This window comes from Ursus maritimus, unplaced genomic scaffold, assembly GCF_017311325.1.
Source record: "Ursus maritimus isolate PB19 unplaced genomic scaffold, ASM1731132v1 scaffold_12, whole genome shotgun sequence".
Taxonomy (NCBI): domain Eukaryota; kingdom Metazoa; phylum Chordata; class Mammalia; order Carnivora; family Ursidae; genus Ursus; species Ursus maritimus.
This window is the reverse complement of record NW_024423564.1, coordinates 19,177,784-19,201,043: the sequence shown is the minus strand read 5'-3', so window position 1 is coordinate 19,201,043 and position 23,260 is coordinate 19,177,784. Positions and strand designations below refer to the sequence as shown.

Sequence of the window (23,260 nt, the reverse complement as noted above, 5' to 3'; positions counted from 1 at the left end):
CAGCAGATCATTATTTCGCTGTAAGAAACCTATAAATTAGCTCTTTATTACAATTTTTAAGTGCAGCTGCAACAGTCATACTCTGGGTTCCATATCTGAAAGAAAAATTAATGTTACCAAGAAAAAATATTTTCAAGTAACAAATGACGACACAAAAGATCCCTACGTTCTTTCCTGACTAAGAATACCATCTTGTTAACAATTTATAAATCTCAGGCTATGGTCCACCAAAGTAATTAAGACTCAACTTAGAATTCTTCCTTCAAACACAAATTTTCTAATCAAGTATTATACATTGATAAATCAGATGCTTGATGTTTACGAAAATTCACTGAGCTTTTATTCTTTGGTCGGGTTACTGAAATAGTTGTGTCAAAAAATTATAAAATGCATTTGCTCATATCCCAACTTTATAATATGCTTTATGCATCAGCTTTTCTCTTTTTAACAAATGTGCCATGGATTTTCCTAGATTTTTATATTTTAATTCATTGCTGCTTTTACAGATTCAAAATGACAAGGCCATTAGTTTTATTTTTTGACAATGACATTATCTTCCCATTTTAAAATTTACCTCTAATGTGTAATGAAAGAAAATAGGTCTTGATAATGACATTATTTTCCATTAAGAGTTCTTTCAGAGTTTAAAATAAATTATTTCCTAAAAGTCAGGATTTCCTCAGTTTTGCATAAGGTATATATTACCTGATTGCTCTCAGTGACTCATTTCTCTTGTTATAGGGTTTGGGAATCCGCAAGTCATTAGCTCCTGCCTTTGTGTTACCCTGCTCCCCACACACCCTTCCCTTACCACTTCCTGTCCGTTCACAATGATTAAGTTTTATCTGTTTATCTCCTGAATACCTTTACTTCACTTTATCTCCACCACTAACACCTTATCCCAAAATAGCAGCTTTCTTTTGAAGGACTGAAATAATCTTTTTTCTTTTCTCACATCTATTCTTACCTCCAAACTATTCCCCATGTGTAACCAGAGAGACAATCAGATCATCTCACCAACATTTTTTAGTCGATTTGCTTGTTTATGATTCCTAAGACCACACTGCTAGTGTGGCCTACCTTTATCTGCCTCCTACGACCTGACCTGCCCAGCAGCATCTAGCCTCCCCTTGCACTTGCTCGTTGCATTCCAAGCCCTCTAGACCTTTTTTCAGTTAAACCTGATTCCATGACCCTCTTGTTACTTGGCCTGAAGATGCCTAGGAGGACCCTTCACCTAGATAATTCCTCTTTATCTTTTACATTCCATCATCTGTGTTCTGTCCAAGGAAAGGACCTGATTCCAGCTCAGTTCCCTCTGTTACAAGCTGACATATTCAAGTATATTCCTTTCATATCACTAACCAGGGTTTGTAATTATACACCTACTTAGCGATTCTTTGCCTATTATCTAATTGCCCCATCAGACAATAAATCGTATGAGGGCGGAAACTATGTCTGTTTTTGCATTCCATTGCATCCCTTTGGCCTGTGGCCCAAAGTAGCCACTTAGGGAATATTTGTTGAGTTATTAATGACAACAAAAATAACACATATCTATAAAAAAGGTTAACTTGTAAACTCTGATTTATTCATTTCCTAGATTCCATATGCTCTTGTCTTTCAAAACTATGCCCTAATTATCATTTAAGACATACCCGGATGTCACCCTAGAGACTTTTTATTTCCTGTAAATCAAATATTACAATATCTCAAACCTATTTATACTCATAAAATGTGCTGTTATTAATAGTGAATTTCATCATTTTAAACACATCAGCTGATTCAGATAGTTCTCCCTAAATTTGGATTTCCTTTAGAGCCTAAACTCCAAACATCAATTGTTTTATACAAGAGTATCCGTAAATAAGACAGATTAATTCTTATCTGCCTTCATTATAGTACACATGATGTCTAGCCAAAAACCACCTGCCATTTATTTCTTCTGATTCTGGTCTGCGTGGAGTCAGGAAACATCTTTCAACTGCTCTACACCACACTAAATTTAGATTCTTCATTTACAACTCTGCAAGATGACAAACTCTCCCTCCATTATGTATGCATCTCCCGGCCCGCAATCTACAGGACTATCAGAAACATCATCCATCTTTCCTTAAGCAGACTTTATTTCATCCCTTCTACCCTTCCACTAATGTTAATAGCTGAATCTCAACTTAAAATTTTGATAGAAGCAGCTACCCATCCCCATGCCCTATGTTTGACTTGGCATGATCTTGTATTTAGCCTGCACCCATACCCTCAACTTTTATTATAATTCATTGAATCCACCCTTCCTTATTCAAAAGCCAATTTATGCATCTATTTTCTGGTTAGAAGCCATCCTTTTTTACAGCAACTCTGGCCCACACACAAGATGATGATGATGGTTCACTGAAGACTTATCACAATTCTACAAAGTAATTTAGGACTACAATTTCATCTAATCTTCACAAAATATTGTGGTTACCTTCTTTTCAGAGGCTTTGGGGTGTAAAATAACTTAGTCAAAATCATGAACTAAACAAATAATAGACTTGAATTCCCAGCCCAATTCTGACTGGCTGAAGCTGGCAGCGCTAGTTTCCTCTGACACCCTTAACTTCCTTAATCTTCACTGATACTTTTCTTATTATTGGTTAAGCCGATAAATATATGTGCATCATCATAATAAGAGGAAATGCTTTCAATTCTGCTTGTACTTCTACCTACTGCTCCACTATTTTTTAGCCACATGGCTTACTGGGGTAGCTCTACATGTACCGAGCCTACTCCTTTATCACCCGCCTTCTTTTGAATCCCACTGTAATTACCCAGAGGTCACAAATGCCCAACAGGCCAAGTCCCCATCTCTCTTTTTGCTTTTACTCGGCTTTCAGTATTCTTGATGTTTTACAACATTCAACAAAGGAGACTCTATTCTCAGGCCTACATGATGGTGTGCCCTGGATACATTTTGTATCACTCTAGGGTTCCTTTTTTTTTTTTTTTTTAAGCATTTTTATTTAAGTTCCAGTTAGTTAATATATAGTGTAATATTAGTTTCAAGTGTGCAAAAGAGTGGTTCAACACTTCCATACATCACCCAGTGCTCATCGTGACAAGTGCCCTCCTTAATCCCCATCACCTGTTTAACCCATCCCCCCCACCTCCCCTCTGGTAAGCATCAGTTTGCTCTCGGTAGTTAAGAGTCTATTTCTTGGTCATGGGCTCTTTTACTCTACCTCTCTCTTATTTGAGTCTTGCAGAACTCCCACCATAATGATTCCCCCTAAAGGAGCATCCAAACTTTTATTCTCCTCCCTCAATATTGCATCACATGGGAATTCAACAATATGCCTCTTAACATTGCTCTTGTTGTAAATAACTCTCAGATTTACAATTTTGACACTGATTGATTAATTTGAGGATAGAGATTAGGCCACAGTATTGCCATAAGTAGGTCATGTGGACATTCCATCTTTTCTATTTTCTTCCTTCCAAGGAGGAAGATTGGTGGTTAAGTTAGCCAAGGACTTGCCTTCCACAGACCCTTCATCTTATCTTTTTTTTTTTTATGCAAGCCCTAGCCTACTAATAATTATATAACATTTTTAAAACACAAGTTGCTCAGAGAAGTTAAGATCCCAAATTTATATTTGGATTTAGGAAGAGGTAAAAGACTGCACTTAACAGCTTAGCCAACATTTTCATCAGTTTTTGCTAAACCTCTGCATGGAGGTCTATGGGTACTTTACCCTAACACTTGTATAACCACTTTATGCTCCTATCCCTAAATAGACACCTTCTTCAAAAATACTAACTAATACAGTGAGCTGCACTTGGTTGTTCTCAATAACTATTTGTTGAACAACAATAAAAAAATAGAATGAACATCTTGGAATTTTTGTTGGTGGTGGGAAAAATTGAGAGAGGACAAATGGGCAGAGCATCTCTTTCCCCTTCTTAGTCATTATATCATCAATCACCAATGAAACTCAAGTCCAAATCTTAGCTCTTACAAGGAAGGCCTTCTGTCAATAATATCTCCTCTATTTCACAAAATTAATTTCTTCTTATCACTTTTGGTACTTTTCCATATTATTCTCTTTGCTTCAATATTTTCCTTCTTTCTTCATAATACCAAGATATTTAACCACTTTAAAACCCAGCATTTCAATATATTATCTTCACAGAATCCTTGACTTCTCTAATTAGTATATTCTCAGTTTGTATAAGAAGAAGTATATATCTTTTTATCCTGTATGCATTCTTCACTGTGATGTGCCAAGATATGGGTACCCTGGATTTATTAGTGAACTTGTATGAGAAGGTTTAAATCTGTCTTTTCTGTCCTCTTCTCATGTACAACATACTATAAAAGTTGGTGGGAGGTTACAGAGTTTGTAAAAGGGGGGCAAAGAATAATTTTTTCATAGTTGTTAACAACTCAGAAAATAAGTCTATATTTTCAACATATTTACTAATCTGGAAATATATTACTTTAAAAATTTTCTCAGCAATTAAAAGTGCTTTTTTGTCTCCAAAAATCTATCTATAGATGGTATGGCTGCATTCTAATATTCTAATATTTCTGAAAGGTAATAGATTACAAAGAACAAGCATTTTAATTTGGAAACACTTGAATAATATCACAATGAAAGAAAATTCATAGACAATGAAAGCAACTTCCTAGAACTAAAGTCTTAGTAATAAAACAGTATTTTGTAAATTACAGGTTTAAACTAGATTATATATATTAAGACTTCAATGTATACAAAAGTATTGAACTCCTATTTTTATGTATTATGGTCTACCATTTTATCCACATTTATTGAATGAGTTTGTGTTTTAATTTTAGAGGATGAGAAATTTTTAAGAAAATTAATATGATTAAATCAAAAGCAAAGACAGAAACAGAGAAGAAATCTCAACAAAGAAACATAAGCCCAATGAATAGAATATACCCCACAATCATTTAAAAATAAAATTTTAAATCCAATAAATATAAGATAAAATAATTTGTTAGATGTTTCCCATCTCATTCACTGTAGATCAAAACTCAAATTACATGAGAAGGGCAGCCCCTTTCTATGGGTTTCATTTACAGACTTTGGAAATACTGGATATGAAGTTGTAATACAAGAGGAGTGAAAAGTGCATACTTTTCTAATATAAAGCAGCAAAGTATAATTTTAATCAAAACTCCAATTTTATTTTTTAAAAGGAGCAAAATCAGAAGACTTTTACATTAATAATATCCAACTCCTTCACAGGTCTTAGAGTTTCATAAAGTGTGGGAAAATGTCATCTCATTTAATTGAATTTGAAATTTTCTCTATTATAAATATAAAAAGAAGTGTGTTTATATGCCAGACACATATGCAGAGAGAAGGCAGTGGAGTATGAAGAGCTAATATCCTTGAATAAAAAGTAATAACTTGTGCAGAATGGCAGTATAATATATTTTCTCCTTGAAATTACTTACGGGAGCACCTTTCTCTCCAGCTGGACCGGGAGGACCCTGGGGGCCCGGACGCCCTGGCAAACCAATGGGGCCAGCTGTACCTGCTGATCCACGTTCTCCTGGTGAGCCCTAATACATGGGGGGAAAAAGTATTTTGTTATTAGTCGTGGGAAAAAGTGATACTGGCTTAAGAATCACTTATTTCATAGTGGAATCTTTTAGGATAGTAAATAATGCAAAAGTCACTTCAAGACAATTGGGAGATCTCAAATAGGAACGGTTGTACTCATTATTTGAATGATTAATTTCTAGCCCCAATATTAAACACAGATATTGAAGTTAGGAAAATATTGATAAGATGAAAAATTTTAATTTGTTTATCTTTAATATTTTACAGATATCATTCTTTATTAAGTGTTCACAGTGGTTCACAATGCTTTATAAAACATGAATCCAATACATGACTTATGTGATTTTCTCCCTGTATTATTATGGATTGGCAGAAGAATTTTCTAGACTAATATTTCTCAAAGCGATTTCTGGGCTTCACCTCAAACTTGCCAAATCACAATTTCCAAGTCTTAAAAATGAGTTCAGAAATCGTCACTGCATTAGACTACGAATATAATATTTTTACAAAATAAAGTTTGATAATCAGTATCCCAGAGTTTGGACTTTTTCCCAGAAAATAAGTCTTTAAATTTATCTTAGAGTCTGACAGGGATCATTGGATTTTATTACAAACACTGGCAAGATAATTCATATAATTAGGTATGTCCAATTGAGTTCCAAAGAAGATGCCATATATTTTCAACTAATTTGCTTTAAAAAATACCTAATATGTAAAATTAAAAAAAATAACTGTGGATACTGCCTTCATATTAATTCCATCTATCAACAATTTAAGAAATCATTATTTAAAGGAAGAATAAAAGAAATCAAACACATTTACTAAGTCATGTAAAGCTCAAGTATAACCTATTTACTATTTCCATTTTTATTTAATAAAAAATAACAAAGCTGTTGTCTTTGGATTAGATTCCTAGATGAGTGGTTAAGTTACAATTTATCATTTTCTTTCATGATTGAAATAAATCTGAAATATTAGAAAATAGGATTATTAATAGTTCTCTTTAATAAGATATATAGATAACATCGTTTCAAAACTCATAGAAGAAATGACTTCTAAAACCTGGAAAATACAATATTTTTACCCTTACTTTCTAAAATTATACTTCCCATATAATTGGAAATCTTTTCTTTATACAAATATGAAATACTGACTTTGTTCTAATTTATATTTTATGAAGTAGAGAACCGGTTATGTGTAAACACAAGAACAGTGATAATAATGACAAAAATCTGTATTGACATAGTGCTTGACAATTTACAAATCCATTTCACATTCATTTTGTCATTTTATTCCATACAGTTGATATTGCAGTTGTAGTCCATCAGTTGTAAAGGTGAGAAACCTGTAGCTGGTCATAACCATGTAGCTAGTCAAAAGAAACTCTGACCTTGGGCTCCTTCCTGTACTTTCTCTACAAAGCCACCCACTGCTTCTCTCTAATGGAGACATCAATGATTCCCAGGGGTTATTTAATCGGAATATCTTCAAATTCAATTTTATTGAAATATTTTTGATACAAAAGATTACAAAAATATTTACTACTCAATTTCCTGATAGTATTTTTCTGGCTAAATTCGCAAGGTACATAAAATAGTTTTTATTTAGCCAGATATCTGAATGCTAACACAATTAAAATGAATTAAGAGAATACAGATTTGAGACTATTGGTAATAATTTAAGAGTGACACTAGAAGAAGTTATTTTGTATTTCATTTTTGTTTTGTTTTGTTTTGTTTTGCAACCATTGCTGTAGTTTTTTTAAATTTTAGGGTATCTTAAACTTAGGAGATGGAAATAATTTGGAGAAATTACTAAAAATATGGTTAAAGAAATCATGAAATTTAAACTTGATATAAACAAAAGTGGCATTTTTACACTATAATAAGTATATTTTTAAAAACAAACCCAGGAATTGTTCCTCAGTTGCATAATAATTAACCGAAACTGTGTGAAAATTAAATTTTTACCAATTAAATATTTTAAATACTAGAAGAAACAAAGGAAAATTGCAGTTAGTATTTTTTTTTTTTTAGATAATAAACATCTACCTTCTGTCAAAATGTTTTTTTGAAATCTAATCAAATATTTATATGGAAAAAAGTCAACCACAAGTGCTGTAAGTGTTAACCAAGTAAAAGACATTGGATGAATGATTTCAGAAGCCAGTGCAGAAGAGAAAAATAAAGAGTAGAGTCCTCTAAGTGTTTTTGCATTCGAGAGGTACTGCCCTATAAGTGAAAGGAATGTAAAGATTTGTCTCTAGACAGAAAGGAGGAAGAAGGAAGAGGGAAGAGAACAAGAGGATCAAAACAAGGACCCTGAAATTGAAAGAAATGCAAAGGTGTTTCCTGAATTACAAAGAGAGAAAGAAAAAGTTCAGTAAAGAAAGCACATTTTTTTGTAATAGAAAAATATCGACAGAAGACAGTATACAATGTGACATCCCTAAAGATAAATCTCTACTTATCTGAAAAACTGGTGCATACAACATGATTGCATTACATTTCCGTTTTAACATTTTACTTGTAAAACCTCAGAAAAGGATTACTACCCATTAGTGTTATCAAATCTAAACTAAGCCTCCAATTTAAGTGCTAAGATATTTTATTTGTAATTGACTATACAAAAAGAGAGGCAATTTTGATTTGTCAGGCCATTGAAATCTTTCTCTTTAATTCTGTGTTACCTTTAAACCCCAACTATTGGAAGACTACCCGAGGAAGATGTCACATTAGACATGTTGAGGTAAAAGCTATGAGACTGGAATGATTAAAGGGGATATTCACTAGGAAGCTGAAATGTATATTAAAAAACTTACTATTTTCCAATTATCAAGCCTATTAAACAATTATTGTGTTAAGTACTCTGCGTATGCGATATAATTTAATTCCAATACAGTTTGCTTATTTTTCAGATAAAGGCCATAAGGGCCTGATGTGCCATGATCTATACAAAGATTTTTCTAAGTACTGAGTATTTCATAAACAAATGCAGAGAAAAAAAGAATCCCTGATTGTTTGTACCACTATAATTTATACATATTGTGCTAAATTTAATAAGTGGGAGACGCATAGTCATTTATGATCACTTCTCCCAGAATGAGTTCATATTCGTTGAACACCCTCTAAAATTAGAAAACGTGAAAGAATTTATAGCAATAGTTATGTCCTTTGTGCAAATAGTCATTCTCTGTCATTGATATCGTTCATTTAAACTTCTTTTAACAACTCATTAGAATCTTCGCTTTTTGTCACTGTTGCTTACAAATTTATTTTTAATTTTCAACAACAAAGAATTGTTTTTAGTTTTGAGAACTATTTAACATGTGTGAGATTTTTTCATTATGTTCCACCTTTGGTTTTAGAAGCTAACTCTTCTTTCTTATTTACAGAACTCGAAACAGTTTGGGTAAATGCTTCTTTTTGAGAATATATTTATCCTTGATCTTCCCCTCAAAATACTCATACACACACACACTCGAAATTTTTTTTTTTGCTTTACATTTTAGTATGTAACATGCAAGTTATTTCCTCCTAATACATCATATCTCTCATTGTTCCTCTAATACTATATGCCTGCTATTAGTAGAGTGGTTGGTCACTCTTACATTCTACCTTGGGAAGTTCTTGGTCTTTTTCTGTACTATTAAAATTTTAGCCATTCATTAGGCCCAGGATAACAACCATCTTTTCTAAAAGTTGTATTATTCTGAGAATTTAAAGCATGAGACATCCTTCTAAATATTCCTTACACAATTTACCATAGTATGCTAGGTTTTCTACCATTATTTTCTGAAGGAATTAATGTAGTATTTGGCCTGAATTTTGTCCTGTAAGTATCTCCATGAGTTCTTCATTGATACTTCCAAAGCATAAAATACTTACTAAATGCGTCAAATAACTATAAATAGCAGTAATAAATATAAGAATATGATAACAGAGTTAGAGATATGCACTGGTCTTTCTACAAAATATGTGAACATGATAGATAATGTTAAAAAATTTAGGATCTAAATGGATTCATGTGTAGTCAGAAATTCCCCAAATTTGCATGAGAAAGAGCATCATTTGAATATATTTCCCTAGAAAATGTGGTATAAAAATTAAGAGAAATATATATTTCTTTAGCTGGATACACTATGTCTGACAAATTATGTGAAAATAACTAATGGTCTTTACTTAAGAAAAGAATGCTTATTAATTTTCTAGCAAAGTATGTTTAATATTTAAAGTTAATCAAATAAAATGTTCATGTATATCAAGTAGAGAAAGAATGCTGATTTTAATCAATGACAGTGTTTATAGTTTGTAGATATTATATGCTATTTTTTATGGCAAAGCTTAACTATTTTAATTACTCCCTTGGAGCATTCATAAGATTAAATTTCAGATTGCCATCTTACTTGTGGAATCTGCATTAAAATTAACAATAAAAACATATTAGTTTCCTGCAGTTAAAATATTGCTCATGATCTTGTCACAGCTCATTAACTTTGAAACAGTGGATGAAAACAATAAGAGGAGACTTTTTGGATGTATATTTGTGCCCTAAAGTATAACTGATTTCTTTTTCCATTAGTTATTTCAAACATTCTGTAAATCTGGATATTTTTAATAATAGCATGCTCTGCAATGATTTTGTTTTATACTTCTATAAATGAAAAGTGAAAATCTCTGATAATACCTACCTATTAAGCAAATGATCTTATGAACATGCTAATCTTTTAAAAATATTCCCAGGCCAACTTTTAGAAGAATAAGCCTTATGAATCCTTTAGTTCCCAACTGAACCACTGGAGAAATCTCATTACAAAAAAATAAAAATTTAAACCCCATATTAAAAAGAGAACCCATTTGCACATTCCCAAAAAAATATAGTTAGAATCTATTTTCTTGTGACACTGACTGGGAATACAAAATGTATTATGCTAGGTAGCACCCCTTGAGAGACTCACATTTCACATGCAATTTTTTTCCATAAAGGGTAGACATTTATAGTGATAGAAAGTATTGCATAGCTCTATAACTGGCTATAGTAAAGAGTAGAGGGCTTTATAATTGTCAGATAAATAAACACTTACATTTAAAATAAATACATTTGGGCTCACACATTGATTAAATGGATAATGATCAGCTCTACAAAAGTAGGATTTTTGCTTATTTTTTTCATTGGCCTCCAGAACTTTGAGTAGTTACCTGAACGTAGCAGACCCTAAGTAAATAAATGTGTCTGTTGTGTGTGATCTTTCCTTTTCCAGCACTGGAATCACCAACATTCCCATCTTGAGCAAACACACTAACCACTCAAAGGCTCACATTTCTCATCAATAAAATGGGGATAGAAATAGTTTGTCCCCAAGTTTTTGTGGTATTTAATGTGGTGATGCCTCTAAAGTTCTTTAAGCAATATCTGTCTTAAAAGTATGAATGCAACAGATCTTAGAGAACCATACATGAACAACTACATATTTCAAAAACAGATATGCAATTTCAAATGAGTGTAGAAGTAAAATTTTATAGAAGAGAAAACTAAGATCCAGAAGTCTACATGGTTATGTTAAAAGAAGGGTAGAGAGTTTTCCACAGAATGATGTCTCTAATCCTAATTTAAACTGTTGGTATACTCATCTTTTATAACCATGACGGATATTTTACACATTAGAATTGCCTAATTGGAAAGAACTCACAGAAAAAGGGTTAAAAACTATAGAAATATCATTTTCCCACCCCATGATTTAAAAAGCAATGGGAACATGGCAAATTAAACATTTTTCAAAGGCATTCAGTAGGTTGTCTTTTTGTTTTATATTTTCTTTGCTGTTCAAAAGCAAAGGCAATAGTATATGTTGACTTGAATGAATTATAATGACCATGACATAAAATATTATTTATTTATTTATTCTGTTATTTTAATACTAAATATTAACCACTACAAGTCACGTGTTATCAACTGAAAGGTAGACACATAACTGCTTTTAAAAGGAGAAATTTGCATTTCTCTCTATAGTTAAGTAACTATATTAACTTTTATGTTAGATTAATCCTCTTCTGCAGCCCCTTCCTCTAAACTTTACAATTAAAATCCAAGAAGGAATAGTATCAGTTTATGTTCTTGGAGCAAAGAGAACAGTGTGGTTATTTCTTTAACTCTTCACACACAGAACACCCAGATGAGTATTTCCTGTTATTTTCACTGGGTGTTTCATACGCCAAGGAGCATTTATAAAGTAAATGAGAGTGGTAAACAGAGAAATCACCTCATCAGCATTCAGTTAAAAGTCAGCCCACTAGAGAGAAGTTTTATAGAAGAGAAAACTAAGACCCAGGTTATATGGTATATCTAAAGTCATATTGTTAAAAGAAAGGTGGAGATTTTTTCCACCCTTTTTGTATTCAGAAGTATAAACATAAATTTTTATGAACTAAAGCTATTCGAGTAGAAGGAGGGAAAAAAAATCTGCCCCTTCTTTCAAAGCCAACTTGACCTTCATGGCAAAACAAATTGAGGAAATTCCCACTCCCCAGATTACATGTATCTTAGATCATACAATCCAAAAAGTCAGATAAAATATCAAGCATTACCAGAACTTAAAGCATAACTACTGAATGATTAAGTCAAAGTCCTGTAATATCTCAATCTTTGGTTATTGATCCCCACTCTCTATACTTTGCTCATCCCTGGTTGGATGTCATAATAGGTTACCTGGATTTCACAGAGAAAATGTACTCTATTTTAAAGAGTATAGTATATGATGAATTGGTCAGTAGGTATAATCCTGCTTAGAATTTATCTATTCCCTGGATCAAGGACTAGGTAAAAGCCAGTGAAAAGACGGTTCTCTGGAATAGGGCATAAAAGCAAAATTAGAAAAAAAAATAGGAATTATGATAGGAAAGACATATAAACTCCTAAGAAAGAAATGACAAGAAAAAATAATAGCACATAAAGAGGAAAAGAGAGTCAGAATGATCAGGACATAGGACATAGTCATGAAATAGAAGTTATAGGAAAGGGGTTAAGTATGTATGGCACAATTTTGAAATCTTGGACATTTACCTTTGAGAAGCTAGATGTCTGACCCCCTCTCACACATTTTCTCCATATCAACTCCTACCACTCTCAGGGGAAAAAATACTGCTGTAACAAAAGAGGTTGTAAGAAAAAGAAGGTGCTTTTACTAAATGCACCGTTCTATTTTAATCTCCTTATTTTTAGAGAAAGGACTATTGGCAAGAAGATGGTTCCATATCAGAAAAAATATACAGAGGAGAGATTATTTAGGGAATTCATTTTCCTTGATTTTGTTTTGTGAAAATGTAGGTAGTAGGTAAAATCTGAGAATTTGCTTGCATAATACGTTTATATATATTGTCTGTTTACATAAATACAAAACGTTTACTCAAGTTTATTTCAACATGTGAGAAAAATGCTTCGCTGCCTTCCTTTCTTCTTTTCAGTCCTTTGTCGCTTTCCGCTTTGTGCGTGTGCATCGAGACATCCACTTAGTGAGTAAACCCCCTGAGATCAGAAAGCATGCCTGTGCTTTGACTGGCATCTATTACCAGCTCTTGTGTACAACATCAGGCATACAGTGAGCACTTGGTTTTTGCCAAACTTTAAAAGCCCAAAGTTACAGCACCCCATTGGGATCTTCTTTGTCTTCTGTGGGAGCACGAAAAACTGTTTAATACACAATCACTTCAAGTAGCACAAACTTTAGAAAACTTAATTTTCATTGATAAAATTGATTTTTATTTATAGCTATAATTAGAACATTAAAAAAATCATTGTTCCCATCTTGTCTTCTTTGCGCTGTATTATTTTAATATATTACTTATTATTTATTATGTTATTTTATCTATTTCCTATCTGTTTTCTTCAGTATACCATAAGCTCTTTGCAGGAAATATCTATTTAATGAATCTATATAACTTGAGCTTAATAGACTATCTGGTATATTCAGATATTTATTTAATTATAGTTTTTTTGTAAGAAAAGATTTTAGCATCTTACAGGGAAGACATAAAATATAAGATAAGATAAATTAAAAATAGACAAGAATAAAAAGGAATAGACAAGAAAAATAGATAAGCAAGTAACTTTTTATTAGCAAAAGTTAGAAGCAATAATATTATTTATCTAAATATGCATACAAAGGACCAAGGTTTTTCCCAACCTCAGGCCATGATCTACTCATGGGTTGTGAAATCAATTTAATGGGTCCTGTCCAGCACTTCTAAAAATAATTGTAATAAAATATAATATATAATATTAAAGTACATCACATGTATTTTCTGATAGAACTGAATTCAGAAAGCTACAAAAACAGATATAAAGCAAAACAGAGTTGTCTTTTTTATTGGATCTCAGCTTTAACTCCATGATTTTTGTAAGTCAAAGTCAAAAGAGAAATTGGCTTCACAATTCATAACAGTTAAAAGGGGGGGGGGGGAAGCTAGCTAACTGCTCAAGAAATTACAAAGATTTCTAAAGCTATGATTAGTAAGATTTCTCCTAAGGCTATTCATAACAAAGGCTCTGCATCAAGCAATCTCCCATGTCTTCAAACAGATCCTTTTGGTTGATATAATGCTACATATCATAGTTCCTCCAAACATAAGCCAATGACATCACAGCTGGACCTAGTAGAGTTTCAGTAAACTCACTTCTGTAGGATTTCATAGCAATGTGAGAGAACTAGCCCGAAGTATACTTCTGACTAAATGGATTATGAATAAAGAGAATGGATGTCAAAAATATTTATAAATAAACAGATGGGCACAATGATGGATGGATGACTATGAAATAATATATTTTGCTTTGTATGGATCAGAATATGTAAAAACAGTATACAAGATACATAATTGTGACATGTACAAACTTCAAAAATCTCACTGTGAGCAAGAACTGCTAATTGATAAAAGCCCTGTTTAGGCTTTTAGTTTTAGTTCATCAATATCCTGTAGAATGAGAAAATTTATTTCTCTAGTAATCCAGAAACACACAGCACACCTAGGCTCCTTGAACACTGTATTCTAGGCTTAAAAAGCTGAAGATTCAATAGTGTACTGAAAAACATCTATAGTCATTAAGGATTCAACCTATACATCTGTTTAAGCAGCCTGAACTTTCATTCCTTTAAATTAAGCTATGGTTATAAAAACCACATATAGGAGTACTAAAGTCAGTTAGCTGTGATATTAACTCCTATAACTCTCTTCCTTTTGAAAAATATTGTTCATAGCGGTAGAGAAGGATCAAGAGAACTTGGGAAAGTGCAACTGAGAGAGGGGTAAAGAAGTAGAGAGGTGGAGAGAAGGACAGGAAGGGAGAGAGAGAGAGAGAAGAACACTTAATCAAGCAGATTTTGCGGAGAGGTACACATATCTGGAAATGAGTTTGTGTAATGTGTTATCACTACTTTTTATTTCCAAAGGACTATGCACTCGGGTAAGTTGTTACCTTCTCTAAGCCCCAGATCCTTTGCCTTTAAAAATGGAATGATAATATCTACTACTTCAGGCAGCCAAGAACCAAATCAAATAAAGATTATAAAGTTCCCTGCATTAAGAGTTGAAAGAATAAACACTTCTAACATTACTTCATTTCCCTTTCCTATTTCCTTTACCCTTCACATTCTTTATTCACATTTTTTCTGCAAAGAATCCATCACTTTAATATTCTTCTTTAATATGAATAACTAAAATCCCCATCCTTCTCTGTTTTTAAGAATTTCACTCCTGCACTTACCATGACTTGGTCAATATCTCAAAGGCAAAGTTAATACAGATGGATATAAACTCAGACCCATCTACTACAGAATCAAGAAGTTTTACGGGATATTTGTATACCTTTATCCCTTATGACTTAGAATTTCATGGTCTCTCACCAACTGACCAGATATATTCCTCCGATCTATTGATATCACTCTTTGATCAACATTGCAAAATAGAACTTGTTATCTTCCTTGCTAAAGAAGTCACCATTCCTGCCTGATTCCTTGTGTTTACTATCAATTGAAAGGTAACAGCGTACAAAGTCTTGAATCTCAAAAGATTAGAATTAACATGAACAAATTTTCTGGGTAAGTTATGGTTTACATCTAGAAAATCAACAGTCTTCTTTTAATCTTTTCATTTGGAATAAAACTTTTTCCAATCAAATTTCACATGTACATAATTGTTTTAGATGGAGTAAACCAAGGCTTGTTTAAAACTTGTTACCAGGAATGCCTGGGTGGCTCAGTCAGTTTAGAATCTGACTCTTGATTTTGGCTCAGGTCAGGATCTCAGGATCGTGAGATCGAGCCCCATGTGGGGCTCCATGCTGGATGTGGAGCCTGCTTAAGATTCTTTCTTTCTCCCTCACCCTCTGCTCCCCCCAAAAAAAGATAAAAAACTTGATACAAAGTATAAGTCATCACCATATACCTCTTTACTATATTTTATAGCAATTAAAGCAATAGCACAAGGAACTAATACATACGAATGATGTCTTTAGTTGTTTTGTTTTTTTTTTGCATCAGCTTTGAGGAAGAGTTTCAATTGGTTGATGCATACAGAATTGGATATGTGAATTTATTATAAGAAAGGGTGTTAATTCAAAATAAATAAACTCAGAGTGAGCCTCTGTGGAGCATTTCCATTAGCAAAGTAGAAAAGCCTTTTAAAATATTTTGTGACTGCTGAGAGGTTCTGGGTTTCCATGTGAGAGTGTTTTGTCTTTGTTGTGGTTGATCCTGACCAGGTAAAATTGCTCCAGCCATGGAAGGCATCACTAAACTGTCAATTCTCACAAGGACACAAGCTTGAGGTCATCACTCAGCTTTCATCTTTCCTCACTGCCAGCATCCAATCTTAGTAATAAATCCTTCTCTCCTGCCTTCCTCGTGTTTGCTACATCCGCACTGTCCTTCGACTTCCCACTGGCCTCATCACTGGCTCACTCATATCATCGCATTGATCACTGAGCTTTTATGCTCATCGGGTATCTCCCATTTCTGTTATATATTATACACTAATAATGATATTTTCCCTAAAATTAATTTTTTACTGCAAAAGGCTGTATTTGATTTTTTTCCTCCTCTTGCTCCAAAAACTTCAAATCTTCAAATTACTTCAACTTACTATTTTAGGACTTCATAATCATATGCCATATTATACATCTGCTTTAGCTTTAAATTATGTAAATACATAGCAGAGTGCCTGGATCCTAGCGAGAATTTATCAAATTTTAGTTCTACTCCCAATGTTCTCCACTTTGGTAAGATTAGATATTCCCTAATACCTTATTTTTTTTTCTTGTTCTTAAATGATCTTGCAATCTTCTGCCCTCTGTGAAGCCACACCCTGCAAGATCTTTTTGCTGCTTTCTCTTCTTTTCCTCCCACCCTTGCAGAATTAATATTTATTGTCTGTATGTCATTAGGCATTTAATCATTGACTGTCTTATATAGTGCTGTTTAGTGTTTGGTGTGTTTCTTTTTGAAATGGTTTATCATAAAGTCACTTAAAGGAATATATTCCATGGAACTTAATTGGACATAGGGAGGTAAGTAGTAATTGCTAAATAAATTGTATTGAAGCCAACTAAATAAATATTAGCTTTTCATATCATATTTAATATGTAATTCTACATGTGGTCAGATAATTGTTGATTACCATTCTGTTAAATTATATCTCCTGTATATACTATGCACCCAACAAATATATAGATATTAACTGTCCCAAATACCTGGGATAGCATTATTTGATTGGGCCCTAAAAAATAACTTGAAACAATGTAATCCTTGTAGTCATGATTCAGGTTTCACAGATAAAATAACTTGATCTTAAAATACATATATATTTTCTTGAAATAAAATCACTTTAGATCCTGAAGGTCTGATTAAATGGATTGCATTGTGTTGAATAGTTTGAAGAGTCTATGCTCAAACAAAAACTTTTGTCGTATTCAGCTATTGTTTCTGCTAGTGCTACCAGCACTAACTTACGAAGATATTTTTAAATGTTCTATATAATTTTATGCATATAGAAGGCCAAATATAGTTACTGAAATGCTTATTTTTCCTTTTAAAAAATCTTTACCGTATGTCCACACCTACCTTAATCATTGTAGCATGACATTTATGTGATCTGCAGAATAAATATGCTAATCAATCTGCCAAAGATTATAATGCCATGTTCTCAGTCTCAGTTATGCTGTATACACTTGACTCCAATATCAGGCTTTGTGATCATTTAAATAGATAGATATGGAAATATTACTGTGTGCCAGGCACTCTGCCTTGATGTACTAAAATAACACAGAAATTCACAGCCTACTGAGAGAGACAACCAATTATATTCCAATGTAATTTCTAAAATACAACCCATAACAAAGAGCACAAAGGGTGAAGAAATTTCACCAATAAATGAAATGGAGGCAAATTGTCCAGAGATGACTTTATAGAGATTTAACATTTCAGCCTCATCTTTTTGGGTGAGTAGAATTTTTGTCAAGTAGAGAAAGGATATAGTTTCCCGGAAGAAGGGGAAAAGTAAATAGTATTCTCTCTGCAAAATATAAAAGATCGTGGCAGTTTGAGAAGCATGAAGTTCAGTGCATTAAATTGGGTAGAATCAGAGGGAGTCAACAAGGCAAATAAAACAGGCTATGGTGAATGGGACCAAGCTGTGAACTCATTGGTCATTATAAAGAGTGTGTTTCTGAAGGAAGCATGGGACCATGAGCTGTAGAAAAGCAGAGGGAGGGCATAGTTAAGGATGTGCACCTGTAATTCTCAAACCAGTGGGCAAAACGAAGAGGCTAAGGAAATGGAGTCAGGGACATGCGGTAAGACACTACCGAGCAAGGAGAGACAGGAGAGAGTCTGAACAAAGGCGGTAGCAGTGGTGATCAAGAAAGGGGGACAAAATAAAGAAACACTTTGGAGGGGGTCTAATATGATGTCAATATTTTGTGTAAGGAAGTTAAGAGAGGATTTAAAGCCACTTTCAGCTATTCAGCTTGGTGAAATAAGATGAAGAATGAGATGAGGCCACTAAAATTGGTGGTTTAGCTGTTATTGGTAACCCTTCTGAGTACAAGTAAGAACAAAGTTGAACTCGTGGGCAAAAATGAAGGCTGCATGCAATTGCTTTCAGAGGGATTGATGTATATCTCAAGAAAGGAAAAGGTGAAGTAAAAATCTGGTATTTGCTCATTTGCCAATTATTTCATAAGGTTACAGTAACTAAGTAAAGCAATCTGGATAACACATAAATGAATATACGCCTTTCCCACTTAGGAGAGTTTTTAAAAGCACTGACAAAATTCAAGTCTCATCAAGTACTCACAATAAGACAAATTATGATTTATTTCCTTGAGTATTTAAAAAGCAAGCTAGCTCCTTTTACCTCCTGACAGTAGCAGTGGAGTAAATATTTCCAATCGTCTAAACTCCTCTGTTTCTGCACTCATTAGTGCATGCAATTAGTAGAAACCAGGCATTGACTGATTTGATTGACATGTGTTTATTTTCTCTCCTACACACCATGGGATCACAGCATGAGAGTAATGAAAGAAGAGCTATAATTTGCAACCAAGGGTAGCACGGCTATTTATTATAATCATACTTACAACTGGACCCGGTGGGCCCTGGGGACCTTCTCCTCCTTTCAGTCCAGGTGCACCCTGGGAAATGAGAATAAAAACAAAGAAAATGAATCAATGTGACTTGAATATAAATAGAAGATGTATGACTGATAAAATGAAGATGGTAAGAAGTGTTTTTAGACTCAAATATACATTGCTATATATATTATGATAATCAATGTTTATGCTTACGCATTTCCCCTTAATTACTCATGAATCTTTATTTAGTTAAGTCCCGAGAAAAATGCTTCTGATAAGCAATCTCATTTACATGCTTTATCTATATGTTGATTATACCTGAGCTCCAGGAAGACCTCTTTCACCTGGGAAACCACGTAGTCCTGCTGGTCCATCTTTCCCTGAGATACCTTGAGGACCTGGGTCACCCTAGAGAATATAATACACATCAATCATAGAGAGTAATTTCTACATTTTTCTATACTCAAAGCTATTATTGCCTCTAACCTGTAAGTAAAGCCTAAATGTCATTCAAAAATGAGAATATTGTGTGGAATGCCATATACATTAAAATGAACAGACCACTACTTATATTTAAGACTGTATATAAATGGATGGCTTTCTGGTCAATGGAGCTAAGTGGGCTTATGTTATTGTTTAGTCACACTTTGAAGTACAATAAGCTGAATATTTTACTGGTATATCTTTCTGATCCATTTAAATACTATGCTAACATGTAGAGACTCTATGGACAGGTGATGAGAAGCTACAGTGAAAAGCAAATAGATGTTTTCAGCCAAGAAGATTCCTTGAGAGCGTCATACCTTTGCACCTTCTTTTCCCGCAGCACCGGGAAGACCTTGCTCACCAGGAGGGCCCGGAGGGCCAGGATGTCCTCGTTCACCTATCGGACCAGTCTCGCCAGTTGGTCCCTAAATTGGATCAGCAAAACCTTATTAGATTACTCTTTTACTTTGGGTCAGGATAACACAAATCCCAAAGAAGTAGTACTCCCTTTCGCAGAAATTTATCATTCTTATTTACTTCCATGCTGTCCTACAAAACAAAAAGCAGCGTATCTGGGAGGAGTTGGAGAAGAATAAGTGTCGTCCTTGGTTAGGACCTCATTTACATAGGTAAATTCAAAGAGCTATTTTCTTTGTTCACTACCAGAAGTGCTTCGGAGTGAGACCAAAGTATTGCTAAAAACTGCAGGTTTTCACTAGTTTCATCCTATTTCCTCTTTTTATATAAGATGCCAAATGAGGACAGGAGTAAAAGAGACATTGGTACCACACTGGTAGCTACTCAATGAATCACTGCTTGATAATAAGCCTCGGTCCCCTGGAACCCAAACAACCAAAGCAGTTCTCCTTGGAATTTCCACGACTGGAGACCTCTCTATAGTTAATTTATATTCATTTGACAAAGTCTAGGGAATGTAGCGGGGAGATCCTGCAGGCCGTGAGTTTGGGCTGGCAGTTCCTCCTGGCCAAAGGCTGTAACAAATAGCCCGCTGCCTTAAATTGCTGCAAATGCCAAAGTGAAAAATGTCGGGTCATTTATGTGTCCCCTGAGTGGTGCTGTTCTGTGGTGCTAAAGTTTAATGAGCTTTCAAGTATAAATAGAGAATGGTGACCAGTTGCTCTCTATCTCCACTTAGAACAAAGCAAAATGAAGGATTTAAGTTAAAGACATATAAAGGGAAAGTTTCCAGATGCTAAGGTTGTTAAACAGTGGAAAGTGTTGTTGAAGTTGTTTATGCATTATCATTCCCTGTTATTTCTCTAAAAATGCAACAGATTCTTAACCTCTGGTCTTGGATAAAGAATAGATCTGTCTCGTATTTGGCTGTAAATTTCTAGGTTTAAATTCTTTTAATTATATATTGCTGAAAGTCCCCAATTTATCATTAATGTACAAACATTCCCCCACAAAGGAATTTTTCTTGGATATCTGATCACTGGAATTTCAGTAGTAAGCAAGGTAAAATTGATCCTTAATTTAATGGCTATCACCATTGAGACAAAAATGAGCAGTGATTCACATGACTACAAAAAATGGAGTAAATATCAAATATCATGATCAACATTGTTCCTATTAAATCACTTATTTTGCCTTAACATGAAAATTAGTTTACTGAAATCAGGGATTGGATATTCTCTCTTAAAAGAATCAATAAAGAAAACTAACTCAATGGAAATGCATCCTCAGTAAAACATCTGATACTTTAACAACAACAATAACAACAAAGATCTCAGAAGCCAGATGTCTACATTAGGCAGAGATGAATTTTCAAAGGGGTAAGGTCCTGAACTATTCAGTTAAGCCCCTTGATGTCTACATTCTATTTGGACTTTAATTCCATTCCTATTCATGGATATTGATTATAATAGGAATCATTCTTTAAGTTATATTTTTTCACTGAAAATTGCCATGAAGTTGCGTGAAATGAAAAAATAAGGGTAGCTAATTATTGAAGGAGTATTTTTTCTTTTTTAATTAAAACTGGTAAGCAGTTAAGAATTTTTCAGCACGGAGGCACCTGGGTGGCTCAGTCAGTTAAGCAACTGACTTTTGATTTTGGCTCAGGTCCTGATCTCAGGACCGTGAGATCCAGCCCCACATGGGGCTCCGCGCCCAGCATGGAGTCCGCTTGAGATTCTCTCTCTCCCTCTCCCTGTGCCCTGACCTTCATTTGCCAGCATGCTCTCTCTCTAAATAAATACATAAAATCTTAAAATAAAAAGAGTTCTTCAGCACACACACACAAAAAGAATGCAAAAAAAAAATCATGCATGCTACATTTTTCTCTTATAAAAGAATAAATAGCATTTCCCTAGGTTCAGGATTCATCTCTGGAATTAAATGATTAATCACTCCAAGAATTCTTCATTTTTGCCTCTGTCACACATGCTCCTAGAAAGAAGATGCAGTTTTTTGTTTCTCTGCTTATATGTATGTTTGAATGTGCACATTTGTGTGTGTGTTTGTGTGTGTGGGTGTATTTGAGTTACAAAGTCTTAAGAACTAATTATAGGCTGAGAAAAAAACTATTTAAAGCAATTAAATAATTAAAACACTTATTCAACTGCTCTTGCTCTTTTGCGATGATTTGTGATTAGCAGGGGTGAAATTCCAGCTGAGTAAACTAAATGCGTTCTTTCCATTCAATACCACTTTGCCAGAATAAATATTTCCTATTCTCACAAATTATTCTACAATTCAGTCTACTGCATCAATTTTTGAGACTCTTTCTGCCACCTATGTTGAAAAAGCTATCTGTCACTTTCATTATTTAGACATATTCAAAGATTACAAACTAATATTTTATCATTGATGGAAATCATTGTTATAAAGACAAAAATCTTAAACATGAAATATTCTACAAATATTATAATTTAAGGAAAAAATCTGTTTTCAAAGTTTTATATTATATTTCTAATATATTTACATCTGAATCTAATTTATACTCAGAAATCTGAAGTCATTTTGTATTTGAAATTCTGGGGAAAGATGATGGTCAATCTTTCTAATAAAGCATTTTGGTTTTCGCAGACAGTACTATGGTCAGGCTTTCATGTTAACTTCATTGTGAATTTTCTGACTTAATTTTCATTATTTCTTTTATTCTCTTTTGTTTATGCAGCCAACTGAAAAATCTCTTCAGCTAAGTAATAGTTTGCTAAAGTTTATTTGAGGTAGCCCAGTTGCATTTATTTAAATGTGATGTAAAATCTAAAATACATCATTTTGAATCATAATAAAATGGGCAGATTTTATACAGCATAGAAAAGATGAAAATATAAACAGGAAAATAAATCTTATTAGAGATATAAAGTAAATGGACATACCTGCGGTCCAACGACACCCCCTGGCCCTGGGGGGCCAGTCTTGCCTTGAAATCCCTAAGGAAAGAAAGCATAATCTGTTAAAGTTATACATGACAAAAGCATAAGTTAAAATTTGGTAAGATAACTCATGTCAAAACAAAGTCACTTTTTGGTTAAAAATACTTATTTTTTAAATTTATTTTATTTTATTATTTTTATTTCTTTATTTTGGGGGGGTAGGCAGAGGAAGAGGGAGAG

At 33.5% G+C, this 23,260-nt stretch overlaps 1 protein-coding gene across 4 annotated transcripts in view; it reads right to left on the bottom strand.

The window, feature by feature from the left end:
• COL11A1 (collagen type XI alpha 1 chain) overlaps window positions 1-23,260 on the bottom strand; it is a 188,222-nt gene that overhangs the window by 44,721 nt on the left and 120,241 nt on the right. For all 4 annotated transcript variants that reach the window (XM_008697640.2, XM_008697642.2, XM_008697639.2 and 1 more), the window contains 5 exons: window positions 23,024-23,077; window positions 19,994-20,101; window positions 19,509-19,598; window positions 19,197-19,250; window positions 5,465-5,572 (listed from right to left, as the gene is read on the bottom strand). In XM_008697640.2, coding sequence (XP_008695862.1) covers window positions 5,465-5,572; window positions 19,197-19,250; window positions 19,509-19,598; window positions 19,994-20,101; window positions 23,024-23,077 — 414 coding nt within the window. The remainder of the gene's footprint in view (window positions 1-5,464; window positions 5,573-19,196; window positions 19,251-19,508; window positions 19,599-19,993; window positions 20,102-23,023; window positions 23,078-23,260) is intronic.